Below are 23,740 nucleotides of genomic sequence, written 5' to 3'. Positions count from 1 at the left end.
CTCATTTCCCCACCGGATCCTTGGCTGTGTTTGCCAAAGATGTGGAGGGTGTGTGGCGTGTGACATTAAAGTGTGTTTGCGCAACACCCGATGATAAGCTACGAAAGGATAGTAGTTAGCAGAGGAGCGCTCGTCATCAGTCCTCCCACTCTCTCACTATTGTTTGCTCTCTCACTTTGTCTTTCTCGCTGTCACTCAATCTTTGTTCCTGAATTATTTCATTTTTAGTCTCTTTCTCTATATATATATATATATGTACAGACAGACAGACAGACAGACAGGATTGATACTGGGAAATAATTAAGGTAAGACTGGCGGTGCGCTGAACCCTGTGGGAAATGATCTATCACTTGCTCAATAACATCTGACAGAGGCAGCGCTCACGTTGGATCGTCTGCCTGAGCTTCCGGCGGAGCAAAAGGGGAAGCCAGAGGAATCGTTATGGGTACACGTGGACACGCACACACACGCGCGGTGTCTGTGTCTATGTCAGACTACAGCTCACTTTCAACAGGAAGTGAGAATGTTGCAGTGGCTCTTATGTGCAACGCTACCAGATGTGGTCTTCCTCTGATCCACTTCCAACGAAACATTTTGCACGGGACGTCTCTGAAGCGCCGACTATATACGGCCTGCGGTCCTCAGTGTTGCGGCGTGGCTGAGAGACTGACATGTTTATCACAGCCAGACAGCGGGGAGCTGAGGATGAGCAGGAGGCTGATGAACAACAAATGTCACCCGTGCCAGTCCATGTGCCACGCATCTCCGCGGCATTTACCCTCCACCTCAGACACAATGCTCGTATGAAATGCCTGCCGAAAGATTAGAGGCAACTCTGCGAGAAAGAGGAAAATAAGAGAGATGTTGTCTGTGCAGCCGGAGAAAAAAAGGATCAAAATGTGTTTGTTTTTTAATGCCCCAGAAACATCAAGTGCTATTGAAGGCGTCAATAAGGGATTTGCAAGTCTGAGCATGAAGGCTCCGTGGCTATAAATGAAAGCATCGCAGGACAACGAGGCCACAAGTTTCCCGAAGCTCGATCGTTGTCTCTCGCACTCTGTGCCCCGGCATCCTCAATACCCCAGGCCGACAACGCGGCCGCACAGGCATAACCTTGAGTGCCGCCTGCAATGCAGCGAATGGCTAGGAGAGAGAAGTGCCCCCCCGCCTGCCACCAGAGAGCTGTGCTGCTGCAGTACAGGACACCTCTGCTACACTCCTCCCCCCTTCCTCCAGCCTCCCTACATCCCATCTCGCTTTTTTTCCCCCACCTCTCCTCTCCTCTACTCCCTGAACGGGACCAAAGAGTGGGGGAGATAAAAGGGGGGGGGGGGGGCATCCTGCACTGTCCTCTATAAACATATACATTGATATAGACACACACACACACACACGCACAGATAACTACCACCACAGCCTGTCCTTGACAGCAGTTCAGTGTTTGTCTCCATCCCTTTTGAGGTACACATCGAAGAGGAATTTACAAAGGAAAAAAACAACCAGATATGTAATCGATGCCTCCAATTCTTGGGACACAATCCTAAAAGAAGTTCTGTTTTCCCTTCCACACCTCCTCATGTACACCTACACACACACACACACACACAGCTGATTCATTGTAAAAACCCACACATTTTTGTGAAGGTACACACCTGCCTCCAGGTGCAGCACACTCACTCTCCGAACGCCCACCATGGGTGTATTTTAAACATCCAGAGCTGAGAAGCTATGTAGACGCCGGTGTGGAGAAAGAGATGAGGGAGGCTAAAATTGTTCAGCGAAGTCCAGTCACCTGTGTAGGTGCGGATGACTGTGTGGGTGGAGGAGCAGGCGAGCTTACTATAGCACAGCACACACGGAGCCTTTGGTAAAGGCTATCGTTTTCTTCCAAACCCCACGTCTCTGCTCAGCGGTTTTGGCAAAAATAAGACTACCGGTACATCTCCGAGCAGGCTTTGATCAATGATGCATTTTCTCTCTGACACATTCCACGCCTGCGTCCCTGAAGCCCACTCAACTCTATGAATAATCCCAGTGAGCCTGGTCCTCGGCTGGGCTCCTTCTGTCTCGTCAAGAGGCTGGCAAACCAACTCGTGGACTGTTCCAGTGGGGAGAAGAAAACAAAACTGTGTGTTTGCACCCCGCTTCTCTTTGATCTGCAGGATGATGAGCCTCCTTCCACAGCTCCTTCCCCGGGGTTCTCTGTTCGATAATCATTCTCCTTTGCACTTAATTGGTTAAGAACACTTGGACTGTGCCTTAACTCTAAAATGCTATCAGTTATAAGTTCCACTTCATACTACGTTAGACTTCCATCTAACTGCATTTCACCGGGAAATACAAAATAATTATGATAAATAAACCCACAATGAGCCTGTAAAACACGACAGCCAACAATAAAGGAAATAGTTAATAGCAGCTCCCCACACTAGAATACTGCTTACACATCAATAATAATAATCCAATCTTGTAACATGAAATAATACAGTTAAAACTGCCAAGGGACGTTCTGCACAATGAGTCATTTGAATGCAGGATTATAATAACGCATTGCTGTGATGTGTGTAATTGCTACTTTTGCTTGAGTGAAGATACTCGTTCCACCACCGGATAGGGCAGACGAGTGATAACTGGTACGAGCTCGGGAGGGGGATCTCCGTCAATAGCAGGTTCATTCTTTTTCTCCCAGTAGTGGAGACAAAAGTCGGACATGGGAGGAAGTGGGTGTGTTTGAGTAAATGCACAGTGGAGGGTTAGGGTGGAGGACGCGGGGGCAGAATGGTCCAATGTTCCCACTTTGCAGAAGGGCTCCTGACAGGACTGCAGCGAGGAAACTCAGGACCGTCATGAGCTGCCTGGGGTTTGGTGGACATGGGTGCAAACTGTGTGACTCTCCTCAGGAAGGAAGAAGGCGGTTGACATGCCGGGGAAGAGCAGGGAGAACAACGCTTCCTATTTTTAGGTCTGGCCTCACTCCTCCACTGAGAAGAGGGGGAGTCAGGATTCCCTATAGGAGAGAACTGAACAGCAGGCGTGGAGGTGAATGTGATGAGGATGCGTAAAACAAAAAGCCACGCTGACATCCAGGCCTCGATACCAGCTGACTCAGTTTCGCTGAAAAGCCCTGGCCGCCACATTAAACTCAGCTTATCTCTCCGAGCAAGGTCATGCTCTTGCTGCTCATGTCATGTGAAGGCGATGGTGTTATTTCATGCTGTCCCCTTTTCTTAACCCAACATCGTTACTCCGAAACAATTAACGAATTGGATGCAATCTTATGCAACATGATTCTCAAGAGTTCTTTGGTATTAAAACCTGTCGTATTGAGGTGTTGTGGAACTTCATACTACATAATTGAATAAAGGATCAACTGGAAGAGCCACAACCCCGGACGTCATCGAGATCACCATCTGAATGAAGTTTACTTTACCTCATGAAGAGTCTCTCTCCGCTCTGTTTGCTGGCCAAACCTCTTTGTGTTTGTATGAATTCAGGTTTGTAATGTCGCCTCAAAGAGATCGTCTTAGCACTACTACACTAGCCTATGTAGATCTACTTTGATCCCAACTGCACACACACACACACACACACACACACGCATGCACACTCCCACAAAGCTTCAGAGAGAGACGCCGTATCAAACGGAGGAAGCACCGAAATGAGTTTGAGAAGTGGGTGAGGTTATTTTGGTCCTCTGCTGTGTTATCTCTTCATGTGGTTGACTTTACAGCTCCCTGTAGAGCACACACAACCGTGTAGGCTTTCAACCAGCGGCTACAGGAGCACAACCACATCAGTGTTAAAGGGAGGAGGACCAGCAGGGTTGAGCCCACAGCCCCCGTCATTACCCCCTCTCTGTGGGGAGCTAGGCCTGCTTCTTGAAGACTGGTGAACGGAAGACACGAGCATCACCTCGGTGAACACTTCCCAGCTTCACTGCACCCGTCTCCCATTCCTCAAACAACATTTGTCTTAAGAGAGACATATCATGCTCACTTCCAGGACCATGTATATTGGGGTTTATACTAGAACATGATTTAATTCATTCAGCTACCAACGCTCGATGAGATTATCTTGATTTGTTCTCTTTCACAACCAATTCTACAATATGGGACCTTTGTTATTCTTTAGAGATGGAACACGAAATACAGAATCACATGTGATGTGGGTTTTATTTCAATGGTAGAAACTATGCCCAACAGTCACAGCATGACTCACATCTCTCCAAGGACAAAAAAGGCTTTTGTGTTGAGCATTTGCTTAATTAGAGAGAGAGAGCGAGAGCGAGAGCGAGAGGTACTCGATGTCCTTCAAAAGGGGAAAATAAAAATCCCACTGCGGAGTGGCTACTTTGACAAACCAGGCTGGAGTGTGTGGGTGTTACAAGGGCATGGAGGGGGAACCAGGGTCAGAACAGCTGTTGAATGCTTTGGGGTGGTGGTGGTGGTGGTGCGGGAGGATAAACAATCTCCCCCTGCTCAACCACGGCTTACAATAAAGTACACACAAGGACCTAGTTTATTTCTACACTGAGCAAAAGAAAAGTATATATATTGGTTGTATGCAAGAACAAGCAGTGAATGAAACTTCTATGTGCGCTGACAACATCCTTCCTCTTACAGGGCAGATGGTTTTGTAGCTGACAGTTTCTCTTTGACATGAAAGATCTTCTCCAGCTTAGTGAGCGCAGCGTACGAGGCCGGTCCACCGGGCAGTCACATGCTGTTGGGGTCCTACGGGGCACTCCTCTCCTCATCCATCTGCTGTTCCCCCAACGACAACAGCAACACCAGCTCTGCACTGCTCCACTGTACGGGCTTAGTGAGCAGGAGGGATTGAAGAGTATTGGGAGACTGCAGCAAGGTGGTAATGATAGTATGGCATGTAAGGGCTTCTTCCGTGGCTTTCATCTCCATGTTTTGTTCCATGCATATATGTTAATCACGTCCCTTTAGATCCGTTTGCATTGCGAGGGCACCTAAAGGTCAACAGGTGTCACACACACAGACACACACACGCACACACAATATAATGCAAATTCTCCGCAGGTAATCAGATCAAAATGAATAATCCTATGAGATTGTCATCGGCGAGCGAACATAATGTCGTGTACCTCGTCGCTTCTTCCGGGACGAAGATTTGCTCACTTTCAAAGAGACAGGACGCAAAACACCGCATACAGACATACGCACATAAATACCCACCAGAGAGTAGCAGAGGGTAGCGGCTCACGAAACACTTAATCAAAGCTCTGCATTCTATTGATTCCACAAATGCCTCCCGAGCAGTGCCCAACATCCCAACAGCTTCATCTGCATGCCGTCCTTCACACCACACTTCTTTTTTTTCTTCTCACGGTGCGCAGCGTTGTCAATCAAATCGCTTGAGTTGACTACGTCTGAACCGAGATTGCAATCACCTGCCACCTTTTGGTGTACGAGTAATTGAAATTCATCAGCGGTGACCTTTTTTTCTCAGGGAAACTCAGCATCCAGCATTTTTATTTGAATCACAAACCCGTCTGTGACGGATAACAGTAAAATGATGAGCAGGAAAAGGAAGCAAGACTTATCAAATACAAAGAGTTCCCTCTATTTCCTTTACATATTGGCAACACAGTAATGAAATGATAATTCATGGGTTGATTCCGACATGATTTGCCAGACTAATGGAGTTCAGACGCGGCGCAGCAGACAGCAGAACTCATCAGGTGATGAATGAACGCGCTTTGCTACACAACGCAGGTATGTCGGCGGGCAGAGTTTGTGAATGATGAGTTCTCTTTTACATCTGAATGCAGAGTGAAATGTCAGATGAGACAGGAAAACGTAACAGAATATGCTGTATATGGGTGCATTCCTTCTGTCTGTAGCTGCTGCTGCTGTTCTAGTCCTTCTCAAATTACACGGCCATGTCAACAGAGAGGAACCTCAATTTGGGGAATCCCTACACCCTGCTAAACCCACCAAAGCCCATATTCAGGCATCACAAGGGCGAATACAAAATACATGGCTGCCGTTGAACATTTTCTGAAATTGCACTTTGTACTAAAGTACATTTTTTCAAGATTAAATAAATAATAAACAAAATCATTGAGCAGCAATGTAGAAGATGACCTACTAACTCGGGACACATGGAAAGTGGCCTCTCCCTAGAATTCAATTAAAAACAGACCTAATAGACGAGAGACCAACTTGCGTTGCTACTTCGAGCGCCCGTGCTTAGACCACACCCATCTTCTAAATCGGGCCAGGGGCGTAAAGTGAAGGGGGCCAATGGCAAGACCAGCGTTGCTTTCACGGTTGGTAACAATCATATCACATTACCTGATGATGATTTGGCCTCTGGAGCCAGCTGAGATCCAGATAACTGATATCTGGGTCATCTGTATGCTGGTCATTGTTCACAGCCTGATTAGCAGCTTGAGATGTGAGAATAGTTGAAAGACGATGTCTACGACCAGATTGTTTTTTTAAATAAATAACCAGTTTAAAAGCAAATAAAACAGCCAAGTCGTCAGACCATAGCCTGCTCAAATGTGATTGGTCAATACTACTCAGACTACAAACAGAAACCAGAACCAAAATACCAAAATCTTGTCCTGTTGCCCACAGATTCTGCATTCATATCTGTTCATGGACATTATGAGAGCGGTATTTAAAAAAATAAATACGCTTGTTACATAAAATGCCAAACTACTCCTTTAAGTGACGTTGGAGGAAACTAACCAGTGAATACAAAGGTTGATCTTTCACTGGTGAACATGAACTCATGTGAACTATACTTTTGTGATAGCTTGTTACTGTGCAAATTCATTTCTGCAATACCTTCCAACGGTGGTTTATGATATCTCATATTTTTGTCATTTTGTTGTAACTACTATAGTTGAATCCTATAGTGTTTTCAGAGTTGCTTCCAGTGTATTGCAAGTGTGTTTAGCTCGCTGCGTAGCTGCTACATCTGTAAGCGAGGGCAGGTTCAACTCTACGGCCACTTTAGAGTTTCCTGGTGCGGTTCAACCGTGTGATATACATACTCTAATCACAGATCATTAGACTGTATATACTATGCTGTAATTTGTTCGTGTTCATCCATCATTCTCTCAACAACTCACTGATTGGGGATGCAGAGAGAAATGTACAAAACAGGTTAATAGAGTGGCCTGGTTGCCTAGCAACTCTGCAATGCATTTCATGTGTTAATTTCCTCTCACAGAAGGTCAGCGACTCAAGGGCCGACAGGAGGAGGACCGACTGGATATGCTGAAACACACGGCCTGTGAGAAAAGAAGCATTCACTGTCTCAACCTTTTATGAACTCGTCATAATATTTAATGTTCAAAATATATATCTTGTACACGTATGTAACCTTTATTTCAGGTTAAAGAATCAAAATCTCTTCAGGTAGCTTGAACAAAAAAATTGTAATTACACCATAAGAACACCGCTCACTGAGCCGAGTACATCCAGTACCTGAGCTGTGCAAAGGAGGTCTCAAGGACACCAATATAAGTGTATTCCACCGGATCCAGGATCCAGGATCCCTGTCTGACCTGTTGTGTGTTTCCGCTGATCTCCTCTCCTCATGTGTCCTGTCATTCCCCTGTTTGTCCTCTGCCTCCTGACACCTCCCATGGCCACACCCTTGATTGTGCACAGCTGAGGACACTCCAGCCGATCACCTCCTGCAGCCTGACACACCAGACTCAGGGCCCACTAATGAGTCCCCTGTCTCTATATAGACTCTGGCCCTGCAGTCTGGGGTTGTCAGGTCGTACCGTCTTTCACCCGCTTCAACCCCGTGGCATCCGCTGCCCTCCTTGTGTTCTACGGATTACACTCCGCCGCTCTGCCCTCCTTTGTGTTCAACGGACTACACACGCCGTCAAGCTGCCAGCCCTCCGGTGTCGAGCCACGGGCCTCACACCGTCGATCTGCCTACTCTGCTGTCGGACCACGGGCTCCACACCTTCCTGTCTTAGTCAGGCTCAATAAAACCTGTTTCCATTAACTTCTGTCTCCTGTGGTCTGCTTGTACGTTATATCCAGCACAGAGGCTAATTCTGACAGTGTCAAAGGACAGGCTGCTGAAAGAAGCAAGGGGGGGGGGGGGGGGGGCATAGATGCAGAGGTACAAAAAAATAGGACAAAAGAAAAAAATGAATGAAATCACACTTTTGTTTCTCTCCTAACTCTCTGGATGTTTCTCATCAATGTGCCGGGATTGATCTCAGTTCCTTCACATTGAGTTGGATGACGGAGGATGGAAGGGTGGATGATGGAAAGCTGTCTTTAGAAGAGTTTCAACAGCAGCAAGGGCATTAGTGCACTTATGGACTCTCTGGGTTCCTTTCCCTCCGAGTGCTGAGTCAGCATGATGCAGGCACACGGAGCATCAAGCGAGATTCGCCCGAGCCTGCACAACATCACATCATCAGTTGGCGGAACAATATCCACCGCCAGCCTCAGAACGTGCACATTTAATTTCCCACCTTCTTTGTCTTTTGGGGGGTGGGGGGGGGGGGGTCGCTGTTTGTGATGTCGACCCAGGTCCAGCTGTTTGGGTTGTCTCCTTCCCAGCAGACCCCGCCCTCCACCCCCTCACCACCTCCGAAACAAAGCCAGACACACAGAGGAAACCTTGTGAGGCATTACCTCACAGATATCTTTCCTTCTGTGTCTCTCTCTCTTTCTCTCTCACGCACACAAATACAGCCGACTCGCCACTTTTTCCGGCTGATTGTTCAGCTTTCAGCTTCTGCTTTTTTTTTTTCTTCTTTTTTTTTTTAAGTGAAGAGAAAACAGTTTCCACATCCTCTTTCACTTTCTGTCATGCTCTAAAACCAGACAAAGCTGGAACTAGACACGCATATAAAACAGCCCAAAATATGCCTGAATGGAGAACAACAAGGCCTCACATCGCGATGTGTTCAAGGGTGTGATTGAAAAAAAAAAAAAAACCGTGACAACCTTAAGTTTGCTCTGGCTTCACGAGCACCTCACCCCACAACGCTATCTTTAACCGAACGGCCTGCTCCCGAGTCATAAAGAGCATGTAGGAGTTGTTCCGCTCATATGACTTGACGAGGCTCATAGGTATCGTGGGGGGGGGGGGGGGGGGAGAGATCGGGGACGGTGCTTGGCACGGGCCGGGCCGGAAGATTCTTATGACTGATAGCTGGCTGCAAGGTTCCTATATCACCTATGCAGCGTTGGGAAATGTGATCCTCCTTCCTCTCCTCCTATCGCTCTGTTGTCTGGCAGTGAGTTGGGACATGGGAGGGAGGGGCTGATGGGAGAGAGGGGGGGGGGGGGGAGGAGTAGCACATCCTCTTACAAGGACAAACTCCTGCGCGGACAGGAAAGCATTTAACAACATTAGCAAACACTACGTGTGTGTGTGTGTGTGTGTGTGCGTGTGCGTGTGTGTGTGTGTATGCTTGCGTTTGTAGTCTGAAGGCACCCTGGGATGTTCAGTGTGGCCTTCACCGGTGTTCCTCACCTCACTGACTGACAATCGGATTGCCGTGCAGTTATCTGCTAATCTAATGGCGCCTGGCCAGCCTCAATATTTAGATGACCCTCGTACTCCACCCTGAAGTTTTCCTCCACCTTCTTCCAATTTTAATAACAATAAAATGTATTTATCGAGCGCTTTTCACAGACAAAAAAAAACACAAAGTATTTCCTTCCTCTGCTATCCAACTGCAGAGCTCCCCGTCTTGTAAACTACCCCGACTCCCGGCAGCTTTCACCTCGACCTCTACAGATCGGTGCCCATTCGCTTTCCATCTTCCATTCTACCAGCGTTTCTCTCTCTCACTCCCCCCCCCTGCTCTCTCACTCCCCCCCCCCCTGCCTCCCAAGCTGTCGTTTTCCATTCCATCATTTCTAGAACGTGAAAAAATACAACCACCCCTGTTTTTCCCTGTTTTTCTCTCACGATTTCCCTGCATCCTTCGCTCGACCTTTTCATCTTCCTTTCATCGCCTCTCTTTTCCTCCCCTCCCTCAGCTCTGTGCAAGCAGGCGGCTCCATATTGTGGGTCGGCAGTGGTGTTTTGAAGCGACACACACACACACACACACGGGTCTATAGGTCTCTGGAGTCGGCTCTGTAAGTGGCAGGTGGGAGAGAGGCTGCACCACAGGATGCTTTTTCCATAGTCACAACAACACACACACACACACACACACACACTGTACCCTCCTCACAGCCACAAGCCATGTAAACAAATGAGGAAGCGCACACCTGTTTCCCCCGCACACACACATATGCGAGACCTGAGGCAGTTTAACCAGTCGCAGCACGAGCTGTCTGTGAATACAGTGTGAATACCAATTCACCGAGGTGATGGAGATGACTGACATGAACTACACGTCTATGTCTGCTCTGTTTTTCTCGGTCACAACGTTAAAGCTGATCCCAGATCCACATTGTCTTTGTGCCCCTCCCTCCTGACCTGCAGGTAACCCTGTCACCTGACCTCCCTCGTCTCCATTAGCCTTGTAGATTATATACACCGTTCCATTACCATCATTCTAAGCCAGATCCTCTTCAGTGCCCAGCCGGATTCCTGCCTTGCTTTACGAACTTCTGCTCCTTTCCTTGATTCCTAACTGGATGACTTTGCCTTACCTTACCTCGCCTGTCTGTTATTGACTTCTAACTTCATCCGCTCCGTCTCTGGGTTCGTGCGTTTGGGTGCGAACCCGCCAATACTGAGCCATAAAGAGATTCAGCGGTTTCCTGGAGTACTTTTTCTCAGAAGCCTGAACTTCCTTTGGTTAACAACAGTTCTGATCTCAGCTCAGCTGCAGTTATCAGAGAAACATGAAGTGGAGCATATATTCTCTCAATAATTCATTCTTAGAAAAAGGACTGATGCAAGTGATGAGGCTGCTCTATTTGCCTTCGATGAGCAGTCATGGCCTACTTTGCTTGTCCGGTTCTCTGCCTATAAAGACCTCGATGAGTCACTCAAGACTCAAAGCCTTGTTTTCATATGGGGAACAAGTTGCACTGCAAAATCAAAATCCATAAGTTGCTGTCCACTTTGATTGCCGTGCATTGAAAAAATACATGAAACATTATAACATTAAACTGTACGATAACATTTAGACCAACTATAAACTGCAGTTATGTGCTTATACTCAGCTGAGCGAAGGGGACGTCTGTTGATGCGGTTTCTAATTGGTTGTAAAGGATACTCACTCTGCATGTTGGGTAAACAATTAGCGCCAAAGCGTGTGACTTGAATTAAACTGTGAAAATTTAGATGAGGACAAAAAAACAAAACACAGAGAGACGGGAAATGTGGCAGAGAAAATAAGATTCCGAAAAGCACAAGCAGACAGTCAACCAGCACCCGGTGCCTTCATCAGCGAGTCCTTCAAACGTCAAACTCAGAAAAACAAAGAAGTGCTATTTGCATTGTAGCTTTGATGTCAATTCTATATATTCTTTTCCTTTTTTGCACATTTGTAAAGAGTTCATTGGTTTAACTGATAACTGGAAAAGGAATCAGCAACTATTTTGAGAATCAAATCATAATCGAATCAATGTTTTCAGTCATTTGGGAGGCGACAAAAACAGCAATTTGACAACTTCAACCTGGAACTTGTGATGGAGGAAAAATGATTGAGAAAAGCAATCAACGGATTAATCTGTCAACACATCTTCATGTGACTTATACAAAACCCGTTGTGTAACTACTACATTGTGCTGGTTGTCGCTCAATCAAGACGACAAACTACGACTATGGATCATGTCATCCAGAACAGAGGAACTATAATCTCGCAATAAATAATCAATTAACTGTTCAGGGACTAGTTTATACAGAACCTGCTGGAAGCACACACGTAACACTGATTTGTTTTGTCTGACGAACCAGTTATTACACTTCGATTCAAAATGGTCGCCTTAGAACTGCCAAAAGAACAGGCACGTTTGTGAGAGAGTCTCTCGAGGCCAACGGGGCCTGTTGGAAACAGAAGTGAGAAAGCTGCCTTTGTCTTTTCAAAAACCTCTCATGAGAGACAAGGCCTGCACTATACTCGGGTTAGATGAGGACAGGAAGACGGGAGGGGCGTCCGTCGCGGCTTCACTGAAGCATTTGCATCCAGAATGTACGGCGTCGCACCTTCACTCCTCCCCCTTCGTCTGTGCCTCACGTCCCCGTCTTCCCCCCCTGCTTCGTGACTGGGCTGTTGGGAGAAGACTGCAGTCCTCGCTGCTCAGCATTACTGCCAGCTGAAGGTGCTAATAGCTGTAGAACAGGCAGTGCCCTTTCTTTATTTCCATCCCTCTGGCTTTTAATGCCTCCTCCTCCTCCTCCTCCTCCTCCTCCTCCTCCTCCTCCTCCTCCTCCTCCTCCTCCTCCTCCTCCTCCTCCTCCTCCTCCTCCTCCTCCTCCTCCTCCTCCTCCTCCTCCTCCTCCTCCTCCTCCTCCTCCTCCTCCTCCTCCTCCTCCTCCTCCTCCTCCTCCTCCTCCTCCTCCTCCTCCTCCTCCTCCTCCTCCTCCTCCTCCTCCTCCTCCTCCTGCCTTTGATCTGCATGTTATTCCCTCACTGTTGATCTAGCATAGGGCATTTAACATCCAACAAAGTGTAGCCTTTGCACATGCTCGTGGTTGCCCCGTGCTTCCAGTTCTTTATGCTACGCTAAGCTAACCAACTGCAGGCTGTAGCGTCATATTCAGCACCGACGCAAGAGTGGAATTGATCTGATTCTCGAAGGGCATTCCCCGAAATGTTGAACTATTCCTTTTGCAGACACTCTGTGCTCAATGTCTTTTGTTTATTTGTGTTCTTTAATAAAAGTACTTTAACGTGTCCTCATCCAATAAAGGGAACGACCTTCAGAATAATCAATGGAATACTTGATTGTGAACACAGTTTTATGGGGGGAGCCCCCGTTTCACCATCAATCGTGTTGAACAGCATCGCCTTGCAGCAGGAGACAAAAGCAATGACCTTCTTTTAAAAGATCTGGCTACATTCAAATAGCTCAAAACCAAAAACGATCGAGAGCCTGACTCATCAAAAAACTGTGCCGAGCATGAAGCTGGTTGTTGTCATTATATAACCCTGTCCAACTGCAACGGCTATAAATGTCCCAGAGACGACGCTCTGAGAACGACCGCGCCGCCCTTTTGTCAGGATCAACGGGTGAGCTCTCAATTAGTTCGATTGAGATTCTTGTGTTTATTTCTGGCGCAGGCTGTGTGCCACCCGAACCTCTCGCCACCCGCCAACCCGCCGACAATCAGAGCTGCTGACCTTAATACTCCCTGATTACCAAACCAGACTTCCCTGTTGCCGGACTGTCTCACCTTTTCACACAATCATGCACTCAATACACTTTTGCACACACACACACACACACACACGTTGTCAAGGCTGTTGACGAGCGGGTCACCCTGTGCTGAGTGCTTGGACCCACTTACCCTGACCGAGCTGCTCTGTTCAGTCTAATTGGAATCTCACATTTTGCACGGTGCCCGCATAACAAAGCGGGACGCCTTGGCACTAGGAACTGATTACAGTTCCATGCTGTTAATTTGGCATGTTTTTGTCCATTAAGTACACATTGCATTTCAGTGGTTAGACATTCAAGTACTTGAGGGGGGGAAAGGAAAGGGGGGAAAAAAACTACATTTCAAGGCTTTTCAAAGTTTTAATTGTAAGGACCAACAACACCTTGGTCGTCTTATTCACAACATCTGTTTATTGTTCTATTTCAGACAACATAGCTCGAATTCTTTATGTTTGTGCTCAGTCTTTGCTCACAATTACGTTACCTCACAATGACAACCAAGCTTTGACAAAAACACAGAGTCAACGTGTTGCAAGCGATGGACCGACGGCTGTTTGGAAGGCCGGAGATCCACCTGTCAGTACGCTATCAAACATTGTTGCTGGTTAAGTGTAGTCGGGGCTCAAATGTGGAATATGAGGGGGATGGGTAAACCACAGGGATTCATTTGTTCTGAAAGCATTTTCACCACTGCTTTTCGTCATTGCTCTGTGACCTTTCTCGGCCCTTCCCTGACTCATTTCTCCTCTTGCTGTGAGGGGAAAAAAAGCCGTTTGCTCCTCGCTAAGAGACCCAGCTGGAGCTGCAGCAGCACGAGAAGCAGAAATACACAGGAGATGGTGGAAATAATATTCATTCCTGTTTAGCATCTAGCCAGCGCCGACTGTCACACTGCGTTGCACTTATGATTGCAGCGGCATGTTGTGGTTGAGTCCCACACTTTGTTTTTTTTACTTTCCTTTGATTTGATGCACGTGTACCACACTGCAAATCTTGCATTTCCTTTTTCTAGTGAGACGTGCCCACACTTTCCACATGCTCTTCACATTGCTCTTTAAAAGATCAGATTAAGATTCATGAAAGAAGCTGAATATTCTACAAACTAATGGATCTGCAAAGGTGACTCTAACCTTCCTTTATATGCTTGTTCACTTTCATCAAGAAGAGCAACATCAACGAACCTCCTCTCGCTTACTTTTCTCTCTTTCTTTCACAATCAATCATAAAATCCCTCAATCCAAAGTCACAGCCCAGCCTCCTCCCCTTTCACGCACAAACTGAATATATATGTTCAGAGAAAACAGAAATATACAAGCCGATCATTGGGGTCTGGTGCACAGAGGCGCAGAGCAGAGAGGAAGCTGGGATTGCGTGAGACCCCCTGACCCTAAACCTCCAATCGCCAAACCCATGTCTTATATTCTCCAGGATCAGCCAAGGCCTACTCTGTCAGTAGCTCCCACCACACATCTACCGCACAGTATGGCAAACAGAAATAAACCATCCCGTAAATAATGTATTCTGTTTCAGCCGCAGAGAAACGTACCGATGCCGCTGCAAAGGACATGCTATGTTTGCTATCGGTGGAATGTTGCGAGTGTCTTGCCCGTGCTTGCACTGTAACCTGCAGAAAGACGCCCTGGGGGCAACACACACTAGGACGCAATGTGTGTGTGTGTCCCTAGAGGCACTCGAAAACAACCAGTTGACTCGAAAACAAACCGGAACATCTGCGCATAACTCGGAGTGAACCGTAATTACAGGAAATGTGAAAAGAAACGTCTCCTCTGCGGAAAAGGAAAGTCGAACGTGATCTCTTGTTCAGCCTGCGTAGCTGTTGCAGTTTTCCGAATGGCTCATCAATAAAAAAAACAAAAAGGCATGAGAGACTTCTTTTAATGTGCGGGCAGCCACCACAACGACCGGTAAATTATAACATGAAACAAAACGCCACATCACAAAGAGCTCGTTAAATTCTGACCACGCGGTGAGATTGATTTCCAACAACGCAACATTTTAAAAAGGCGTCAATCAACGAATCAAACGAGACACTTAAGTTGTCCATTCCGATCTCATACACACTCAAGCTTCTGTGCCTATGAAGCCCCAAAATGTCCTTACGTCTTACGCCATCTGTGCCAGGGCAATGATAGAAATGACACCATCTGTGAATCCCTGGCAAGGTCTGCGTAGCAGCGGGCTATCCTCACCCACCGTGGTGAAGAGACGTCGGAATAAACACAAGCGTCTCCGCACACAGTGGCCCGCGATGTTCATGGACATCACAATCCACCATGCAGCCTGAATGATGCTGATGAATGCTGAAGGTTAAAGGCTTTTTTAAATGGTAACGGTGTCACTTTAGTGCTACAGTACAAACAAACCTGATCTTGTGAGGTTTTAGCAGGCGAAAGACTTCTCTGAGTTGCTTTCTATGCGATGCGTAACGCATTGTGCACTTTGCGCCGAGGTTTTTGCGATGCACTGAGCAAGAGAATAGTTGTCATGAGGCCAAGAGGCTGGTTCTCTCTGCTGGTTATCATTTGATTTGAACTGCTGATACAATACCAAGGTGTTTGGACCCCGGACCAAAACAATGAATAATTGAAGGAAATATTGAATTTGCTTTCAGTATTTGATGAGCTACCGACACATTTCTGTCAGCACCAAATAAGTATTGAGGTTTGACACCCGACACTGCTAAATACTGATCACAAGATAATCTCACCGTGATGCCTACATGAACAACACATTAACATAAAACACAGCAGGCTGCTCTGCTGTGTGGAACTCAAAAACAAAAAACCTCACTTTGTGTTATGCACCTGTAGAAGATCTAGCCTACCATTATAAAATCTATAAATAAGCTGAGGTCCTTGGTTGGCTGGGTCACGAGGTCAGAACGCAAGAAAAAAAAAGAAAAAAAAAAGAAGCAAAGCGGAGCAGACACAAGGACTCAGGAGCAACACTGGCACACACACTGCCAAGAGAGACAAATTACAGCAACCAGAGGGCATAACAAAGTTATTTTTTGCAATTTTCTTTAGTAGCTCAACAAGAGCTACTTCTATGGAAGTTCAAACCTCCAAACACAACCTTGCACTCTCGCATAACCACTGCATTAGTATGTGCTTTCAGTTAAAGTAGAGATAACTGTGGCTGGCGATCAATATTTTTGATTTATTTTCCTACAGGAGAACTTTTGTTGGTCATGATTCGGTCTGAAACACACTGATGATGGCCTACACACACATACACGCATGTGACACACACACACACACGCAGCATAGTGTAATAATATCTCTGATGTGATGTCCTCACATCGCACCCACTCTGGCATGCCTTAATGCAGATCATCAGGGCAAGTTGCATCACTTCCTTCCTCCTGCAATGCCCTGGGCTTATCTTCCATTATCAGTTGTCCCTCGTCGTATTGTGTTCTCTCAGGAAGCAGCACTGACGGCTTTCGTCTCGACGCTCTGTGGGGAATTCCCTTCCGTTTCAACGAGAACAAGCTGCGCAAGAAGAACGCTGCAACGTTCGTCACCGGTAAGATACGCCGCTGTCACTTCCGATAACGACAGTGACGTCGACTGGAAACGGCCACCCACGTGCACAATGACTCACATTACACACGTCCCAATTCATCCACCACGCGGCCTCCTTCTACTAATCGTTCTCGTCGCACAGAGATAGCTGCACCAGACCGCAGGAGGAGGAACAGACCAATGAAATGGTGCGGACGTGAGGACAGTGCGCTCCCTCCGGCGGGCCAAACCTATAACTGATTGACTGTCTGAGTAAATAAAGCGAGGCCGATGAAGACTTGCCGCCGGTCTTTACCGGTTTCCTGCTCTTTTTAATTAAGTGGCGTAGTCAGAGAAAGAGAAAAACGGAGCCGGCTCCATCTCCTGTGCTTCCTCCCCGTCAGTGGGATTATGGGGGAAACCTAGGATTCACACTTAAGCCTGTAATATAACACGGTGTGTAACACGAGGCGCTGGTGCTGCACGTCGTGACGTGTCGTTACATTCTCTTCCTGTCTCACTGCACTTGAACATGAACCAATGTGATGGAAAGGATATGCTGTATGTTCTACAGACAGGAGAAAAAACATGTCGGAGTGAAGCCAGGTGCAGCAGCTCCCATGGACATAGTGTCCTATTCATCCATCAGATCCACCGTTCCTCTGGCCCAGATGAACCGGAGAAACATCCAGCCTGACACATCGGAGTATTACGCATCCTTACTTATGTGCTTGAAATGACAAAAGCTATACCCTGGGAGACCCATCTGGTGTCATCGCCTGGTCAAACCAATGTCCTCTCTCCGTCACCGGGACCACACATATAAAACCCACCGATGTCGTATCATCACCGTTGCACACGTCCCCACAAGGATCATCAAGATAAGGCATCACCCCAAACACGGCGTCGAATCAAATCAATCGTTCTTGTTTGAAAGAGCCGTCTTTGTCTGGGGCCCGACTTGACGCATTGGGTAATTGAGGTTCCAGCTCAAGACATTATCCCCGAAGGGAATAAAGGAGGAGGAAGGATTAGGAGCCCCCCCCCCACGAAACAAGAGACGGATAGGCACGAGGACAAGAGGAACTCTACTGGTGTGTGTCATCCCTCAAGAAGGGAAGAGTGAAGGGAAAGTTAAATACACCAAATCCCTGTCAGGGGTTTTATGGCGGTTAGTCTAGTCTAGTGTTTGCCAATTGAAATTGTAGCCGCCGGTAAATAAAAATGGCCCGGCAAAGATAAAGAGTTCTCATCCCAAATTGAAGTTGAAGAGGTGACACATTTCTCCATGCCAGGGTTTTTTTTTTTAAATCCTTTAAAATGCTTGAAACTGAGCTTCAGAAACTCAGATATAGACCCTCCATATCATGTCTCCATGAGAAGCTCTGTTTGATTGTTCCCTCTTCCTGGAGTCCTCGTCTTCTCTCTGCCACGGTCGCATCAGCTTCGAGTGAGGAGACATTTTGAAGAGACGAGAGAAATATGAACGTCGATATCAAATAAACCTTGAAGCAAACATAATTCACAGCTCCTCCTCGTTTAACTTCACTCTCGTTCCACGAATGTTTTGGGGGCTCTTGAGCTCAGTACTGCTCTGTGGGCGAGTGCCCTTTATAACACCGTTGCTGCTTTTGCTCCCAGCATGATGCCAAGCTGTGCATTCACAGACAAAGAGGCCCTATTTGAGATGTTTGTATTTTTTTGCAGATCGCTGCTTTGAGAGAAGCAGCCAAAGAGAGCAAGCGATGACTCAGCAGCCCCAGACGTCTGTAATCACCGCTTCACATCTTCTGTTTCCTCCTTTCACGACGCGCTGCAGATCTCAGTTCTCCAAAAATATCCACGCGCTCAGTTCGGGTTTGCTGCTGCTGCAGGAGACATGGGGATTACTTTGAAAACCTTCAGAGAGACGTGCATTTTGTTCCAACTTTCTGGATCTCTTGTCTTTATTTCATTACTTTGAATGAATTTCACGGAGGGAGCTCTTAATCTACGATTCTAGGTAAAGCCTGTGATATGAGCAGTGAGGCGTCGACACTGTTCCAATTCTCATCATCATCATCATCTCATATGATCCCACTCAATGTAATCGGTGTTATAAGTTCAGGCTCGTACGGAGGTGTCCTCAGTCCTCCAGGGGGATCAGCCAAATCGCACATCAGCTAAACAACAGCCAGCAGCAGAGGCAGCCTGACAGTTGGATCCATCAGGGGGCGGAGATTTAAGACGCTGCTGCTGTCTGACAGGTTCCCTACAGCTACGTGTCCATACAGGTTTGAAGTGTTAACTTTTCCAATGTCACAAAGTCAGACACTGTGAATTACTTGTGCTTCTTTCACCGAGAGGCTCTTTGAAAATATCAAATACAATTACTGCCGTGCAGAGTTTTTTTGACTGTCAGCTGGCACTATACTGACATTATAAGACAATTCCTGTCTACTAATAATTTTGATGCGAATCCACGTGTTGCGGATGCTTAAAGATACAGAACACCGGCGGCCACTTAATGCAACTACTGTACAATCTGCAAAGCCGATCTTGCCGAGCGTACATCCTTCAATCATTGACAAATACAGCGTGTTGTTTATTGACTCAGGGCATAGCATGGGTCGTCCTTTAATCCAAAGGTTGGCGGTTTGATTCCTAGCTTCCCAGCTTGATTCCTAGCTCCTCCTTGTCCGCGTGTCCTTGACCAAGTTGCTTTTCCGGGGCGCATGTCTGCATGGTCAGCGTTAACACTCGCCCCTCTGTTGAGTCACGATGCGTGGGAGCTGCAATCAAGGCCAGAGGTGGTCAAACACGGTAGTGAACGGTATTTCAATGGTCAGTGAGTGGAGGAGGGCGACTTTGAGAGTGGAAGAAGGACATCACGGTTATGTGGCAGAACGCATCACTTCACCAGAGAACGGGTTGGAGAACTTTCCCGCTTGTTTTTTTTGTCGTTGGTGACAGAAGGACATGTCTTTTTACAGTCTCCCATTCAAACTAAAGATCCCAATTTTTAGTTGAATCTGTCATCTAGGATGTTGTCAGTCGACAGGTTTGACCCCTCCATCAGCCAATCAGGCATGTCCCCTGTTAAGCACACGGCCATGTTGCCTCATATCTATTATATGAGGTCATTAATAAGAGCATGAATTGATGAGAACAGTGTTACATCGTTGATGTCTTTCCTTCATTTAACCCAACCTTGAACCTTTTTTCTTTTCTTTTTTCTTCTTGCAGAGCTCTGAAAATAAATGTCTGACCTTTAATCTGCTGCTACGGTTAAGGACTCTGCAGAGCGCAGCCAAGAGGGGGGGGGGGGGGGGGGGGGGGGGGGGGGGGGAGGAAGAAAAGAAAGATATGGCAAATGCTTGAGAGATGCAGCAATAATAAAATGCGTCACTCTTAAATTCTTGATCAAATCTGGCTCCTTCCTCACTTGTGCTAGCTGTCAGTGGCCTCCACCCAGCAGCCAGGCTGGAGCCGGCCTTGCAGCTGTCCACAGTCCAGCGTTACATAACAAGGCTGCATCACAAACCCCCCCCCCCCCCCCCCCCCCCGGCCACCATGACACTGTCACCCCCGCTGAGGAAATGGCACGAGGACAAAGTTGCATGCCCGCTTAAGCGACAGACACACAAGCGCTCCTCTCTTCTAAGATTCACTTGTTACGGGTCAACTCAATGAGGTACTGCAGAGCGGTAATTGCTCATTTGCTTCCAAAATTCCCACGGACCGATGGCCCCTTCACCTTTTAAACCTCCACTCAAACACACACACACACACACACACACACACACAGGCAGAAACAGTGCTGCTCAAGTGTGGGTGGCTGTGCTCAAGCTACACGTGAAGCACGGCTGACCCAGTTTCCCAACACATGCTCTGCTCGAACAGTGCGTATCATTTCGTGCCTTTCTGGAGGTGCTCGGGCAAATCAAACCCTGTTCAGTCGCACCTGCTTGAACATGAGACGGACTCAAATGGTTCAAGACATATTCCAGGCTCTGTGACGGGAGTGTTTCAGCTTGATTATGTGCATGTTAAATGATCAAACCTGTTCTACAAGGCCGTCATGTGATCAACACCAGACAAGAGCGACTGAAACCACAGTCGAGTCGAGTCGAGTTTTAAAAAACTGTACATTAAAATCTATTGAAATTCTATCAAAAAGCAGTGGTTTGATAATAGTGTTTAATTTAAACCAGGCGGCAACATCCGGTTCTGACGAGTGAAGCCGATGCGGAAGTGTCTTAAAAGTGCATTCTCTCAACTGACCAGCAGGGGGCGACTCCACCGGTTGCAAAAAGAAGTCAGAGTGTATAGAAGTCTATGAGAAAATGGCCATACTTCTCTCTTGATTTATTACCTCAGTAAACATTGTGAGCATGAGTTTATGGTCTCAATCTCTAGTTTCAAGTCTTCTTCAATACAGCATGATGTTCATTTGGTAAATGATGGTCCATTTCAAACAGACCATAAAGCAGGGTATGCTTTAGGGCGGGGCTTACTGTGATTGACAGGTCTACCGCTACCAGAGCCGTATCCGGCGTCTCTACGTCACTCTTCCGCATTTCAAATATGGTAACTTCCATTCATCGGTTGCAAGAAACAACATGGTAATCCAAGATGGCGATATCGAGGCTTAGAACGGCACTCCACAAACTAATAGGTAGCGTCACGATGACTACAGTCTATTTAAAACTGTCATAAGTGCAGCTGAAACACAGCAGAGGGGAATTCCACCAGCTGTGCACAATTTCACAGACTAAAATTCAGCCTCTCACGTTAGGAAGAAGAGCCTTGGAAACGTGAGCGCACTTCTCTGAGAGAGTGCGCTGGATCGCCGTGGTCATTAAATGCATCGAGAGGCAGGAGTCCACCAACACGGTTGGTACAGGGCTTTGGAGACATGTGATACTCCAGATTTTTTTTGTTTGTTATAAAGAACAAATGTTTCCACTGTAAACACAAAAGTAAAGGCTCAGGGAACAATCAAGCGCTGACAGTGTCTGCGTTCACATGCATGTCGTTTGTGGGAGGGTGCACGGCATCCAAAAGGGAATCTAATAATGGGGGCAACAAAGAATTAGTCAGTGTTTTGTGTCAGTTGCTAAGCAAACTGGGTCTGATATGACAGAATGCAACTCTCCAGTGTGTCCCCACCTACGCAATACTCCTATCTCCACCAAGGGCCCCATGGTGCACTCTGTGTTGTAGAAACAATGCAACGCTGGTGAGTATTATATAAATCCTATGAGGGACAACTCGCCCATGTCGGTGTGTGGAAGACCGGTTAATTAACCTCCGGTAATGGGAGCACTGCGGGCCGGGCCACCATTAAAAATATGAACATCACACCATCCATTAAACTGAGGGAGCTATATGCAGAGAAGTGGCCCACATATCAGGGTTTTTTTATGTGACGCAAAAGTTTCAAAGCACACAGAATTCTGTGCACCATCTGTTTCACATAAATATGCCATTACTGCTACATTGTCAAGAGTTAATAAATGAACCCCTAGTGTACTGCAACGCTACTAAAACCAGACATTATTTGTGAAATACAAGACACCACAGCAGAATACTGCATCTCTCCACAGTGTAACGGCGTGTTACTGTGCAGCCCTGTGTGTGTTAAGTGCATGCTGTACTGTAGCAACAACAAGGTGACTGCAGCTGTTTCAAAAAGAATGAGGCTCCTTTAGCTTCTGGTTGAACTGGCGTTGAAGATGCAACCCTGCACATGTGAGGGGTTTACAGGATCTGTGGATGATTACAGACTTCATGTCAAAGTGTTGTTTTTTACCATCAGTGAGTTTGACACACAGGATGCAGGGGCATCCATATGCCTATAGGACCCAAAATACAGATGTTGGGTGAAGATTTGAGCATTCGTTGTCATTGATGAGTGGATTTCTGTTGTCTCCTCTGTGGAGGCATGAAGACTAATTCGGGTGCTCGATGTGCTAAACTTCATTTTTCTGGGGTACCCGGTGGAACTCTAGGGACCCCCTGTGTCTGGACCACAGTTTACAGGCTTACCACACATTTGATAACCTTTTATTATCTTGTTACGCTGTATAATGTGGCCACTTAGCGAATTCCCTCTCGCGTCACCTTGACGATCGTTGGCGAGGATAATGTATTGTTTGAATCAACCAACCTTCATGATGCCACACGGTGCGTTTCCAGCTCCCTGGTGACTTCTCTCGGCGGAATGATCACGGCTGCCACTCCCGATCCGTGGACTGCCCTGCTCCCTGTACCGCCCGTTGGTGTAAACTCCTTCGGCTCCGTAGCCCTGGGCAGCGGCCGACACCTCCAAGTACGCCCGGGTACCGGTCAGAGTCAGCGCGGCCGCGTCGCCGGTGATTCCCGCAGTGTTGGTCGCGCCCTGGGCCGACGGGGCTCCGACGGTGGGATCCAGAAAATGTCCCGACACAACATCTGAAGCGTGTACCCCTGCCATGATCCGCCGGCGTTACAGCAGTGCCCACCCCTCCTCGATGTGAAAACAGCCCATTTTCTCAATGCAAAGGTGGACTTGTTGACGTCCAGAGCGGCTCGGTCTTCTTCTCCGGATCACCGGCGGTCCATCACCGGGGGCGCACGGTAGAGTCTGACTGCCGTCCTGGTCAAAGCAAGAGCAGCACGCGACCCCCCCTCCGATTAGCTCTCTGGAGGCGTGCGTGCTAAAAACAAACAAACACTGGGATTAATAACTTATGCTTTGGGGGGGGGGGGGGGGTTGCCGCTGCCGTTTCTGTTTACAGCTTGCACTTTCGTGTCCTCAGAAATCGGTTCCGCTCACCACGTCCGCTTCTGTGGACTCTCCGCGGTGTGCGTCGCCTCGCGCCCTGTGCTCACTTTTGCAGAGCTTTGCAAACGGGAGCGCTTCCCCTCTCTCGC

At 47.3% G+C, this 23,740-nt stretch overlaps 1 protein-coding gene across 1 annotated transcript in view; it reads right to left on the bottom strand.

Annotated features, from left to right (window-relative positions):
* LOC306786974 (inactive phospholipase C-like protein 2) overlaps nucleotides 1–23,493 on the bottom strand; it is a 58,300-nt gene extending 34,807 nt beyond the window's left edge. Inside the window, exon 1 of the mRNA XM_079281933.1 lies at nucleotides 22,995–23,493. Within this exon, the coding sequence (XP_079138059.1) occupies nucleotides 22,995–23,300 (306 nt within the window). The 5' untranslated portion in view covers nucleotides 23,301–23,493. The remainder of the gene's footprint in view (nucleotides 1–22,994) is intronic.
* Nucleotides 23,494–23,740: the final 247 nt, after the last annotated feature.

The sequence above is a fragment of the Melanostigma gelatinosum genome, assembly GCF_949748355.1.
Source record: "Melanostigma gelatinosum genome assembly, chromosome: 13".
Classification (NCBI taxonomy): Eukaryota; Metazoa; Chordata; class Actinopteri; order Perciformes; family Zoarcidae; genus Melanostigma; species Melanostigma gelatinosum.
Note: the sequence above shows the minus strand (reverse complement) of the source record. Positions and strands in the feature narration are given on the sequence as shown.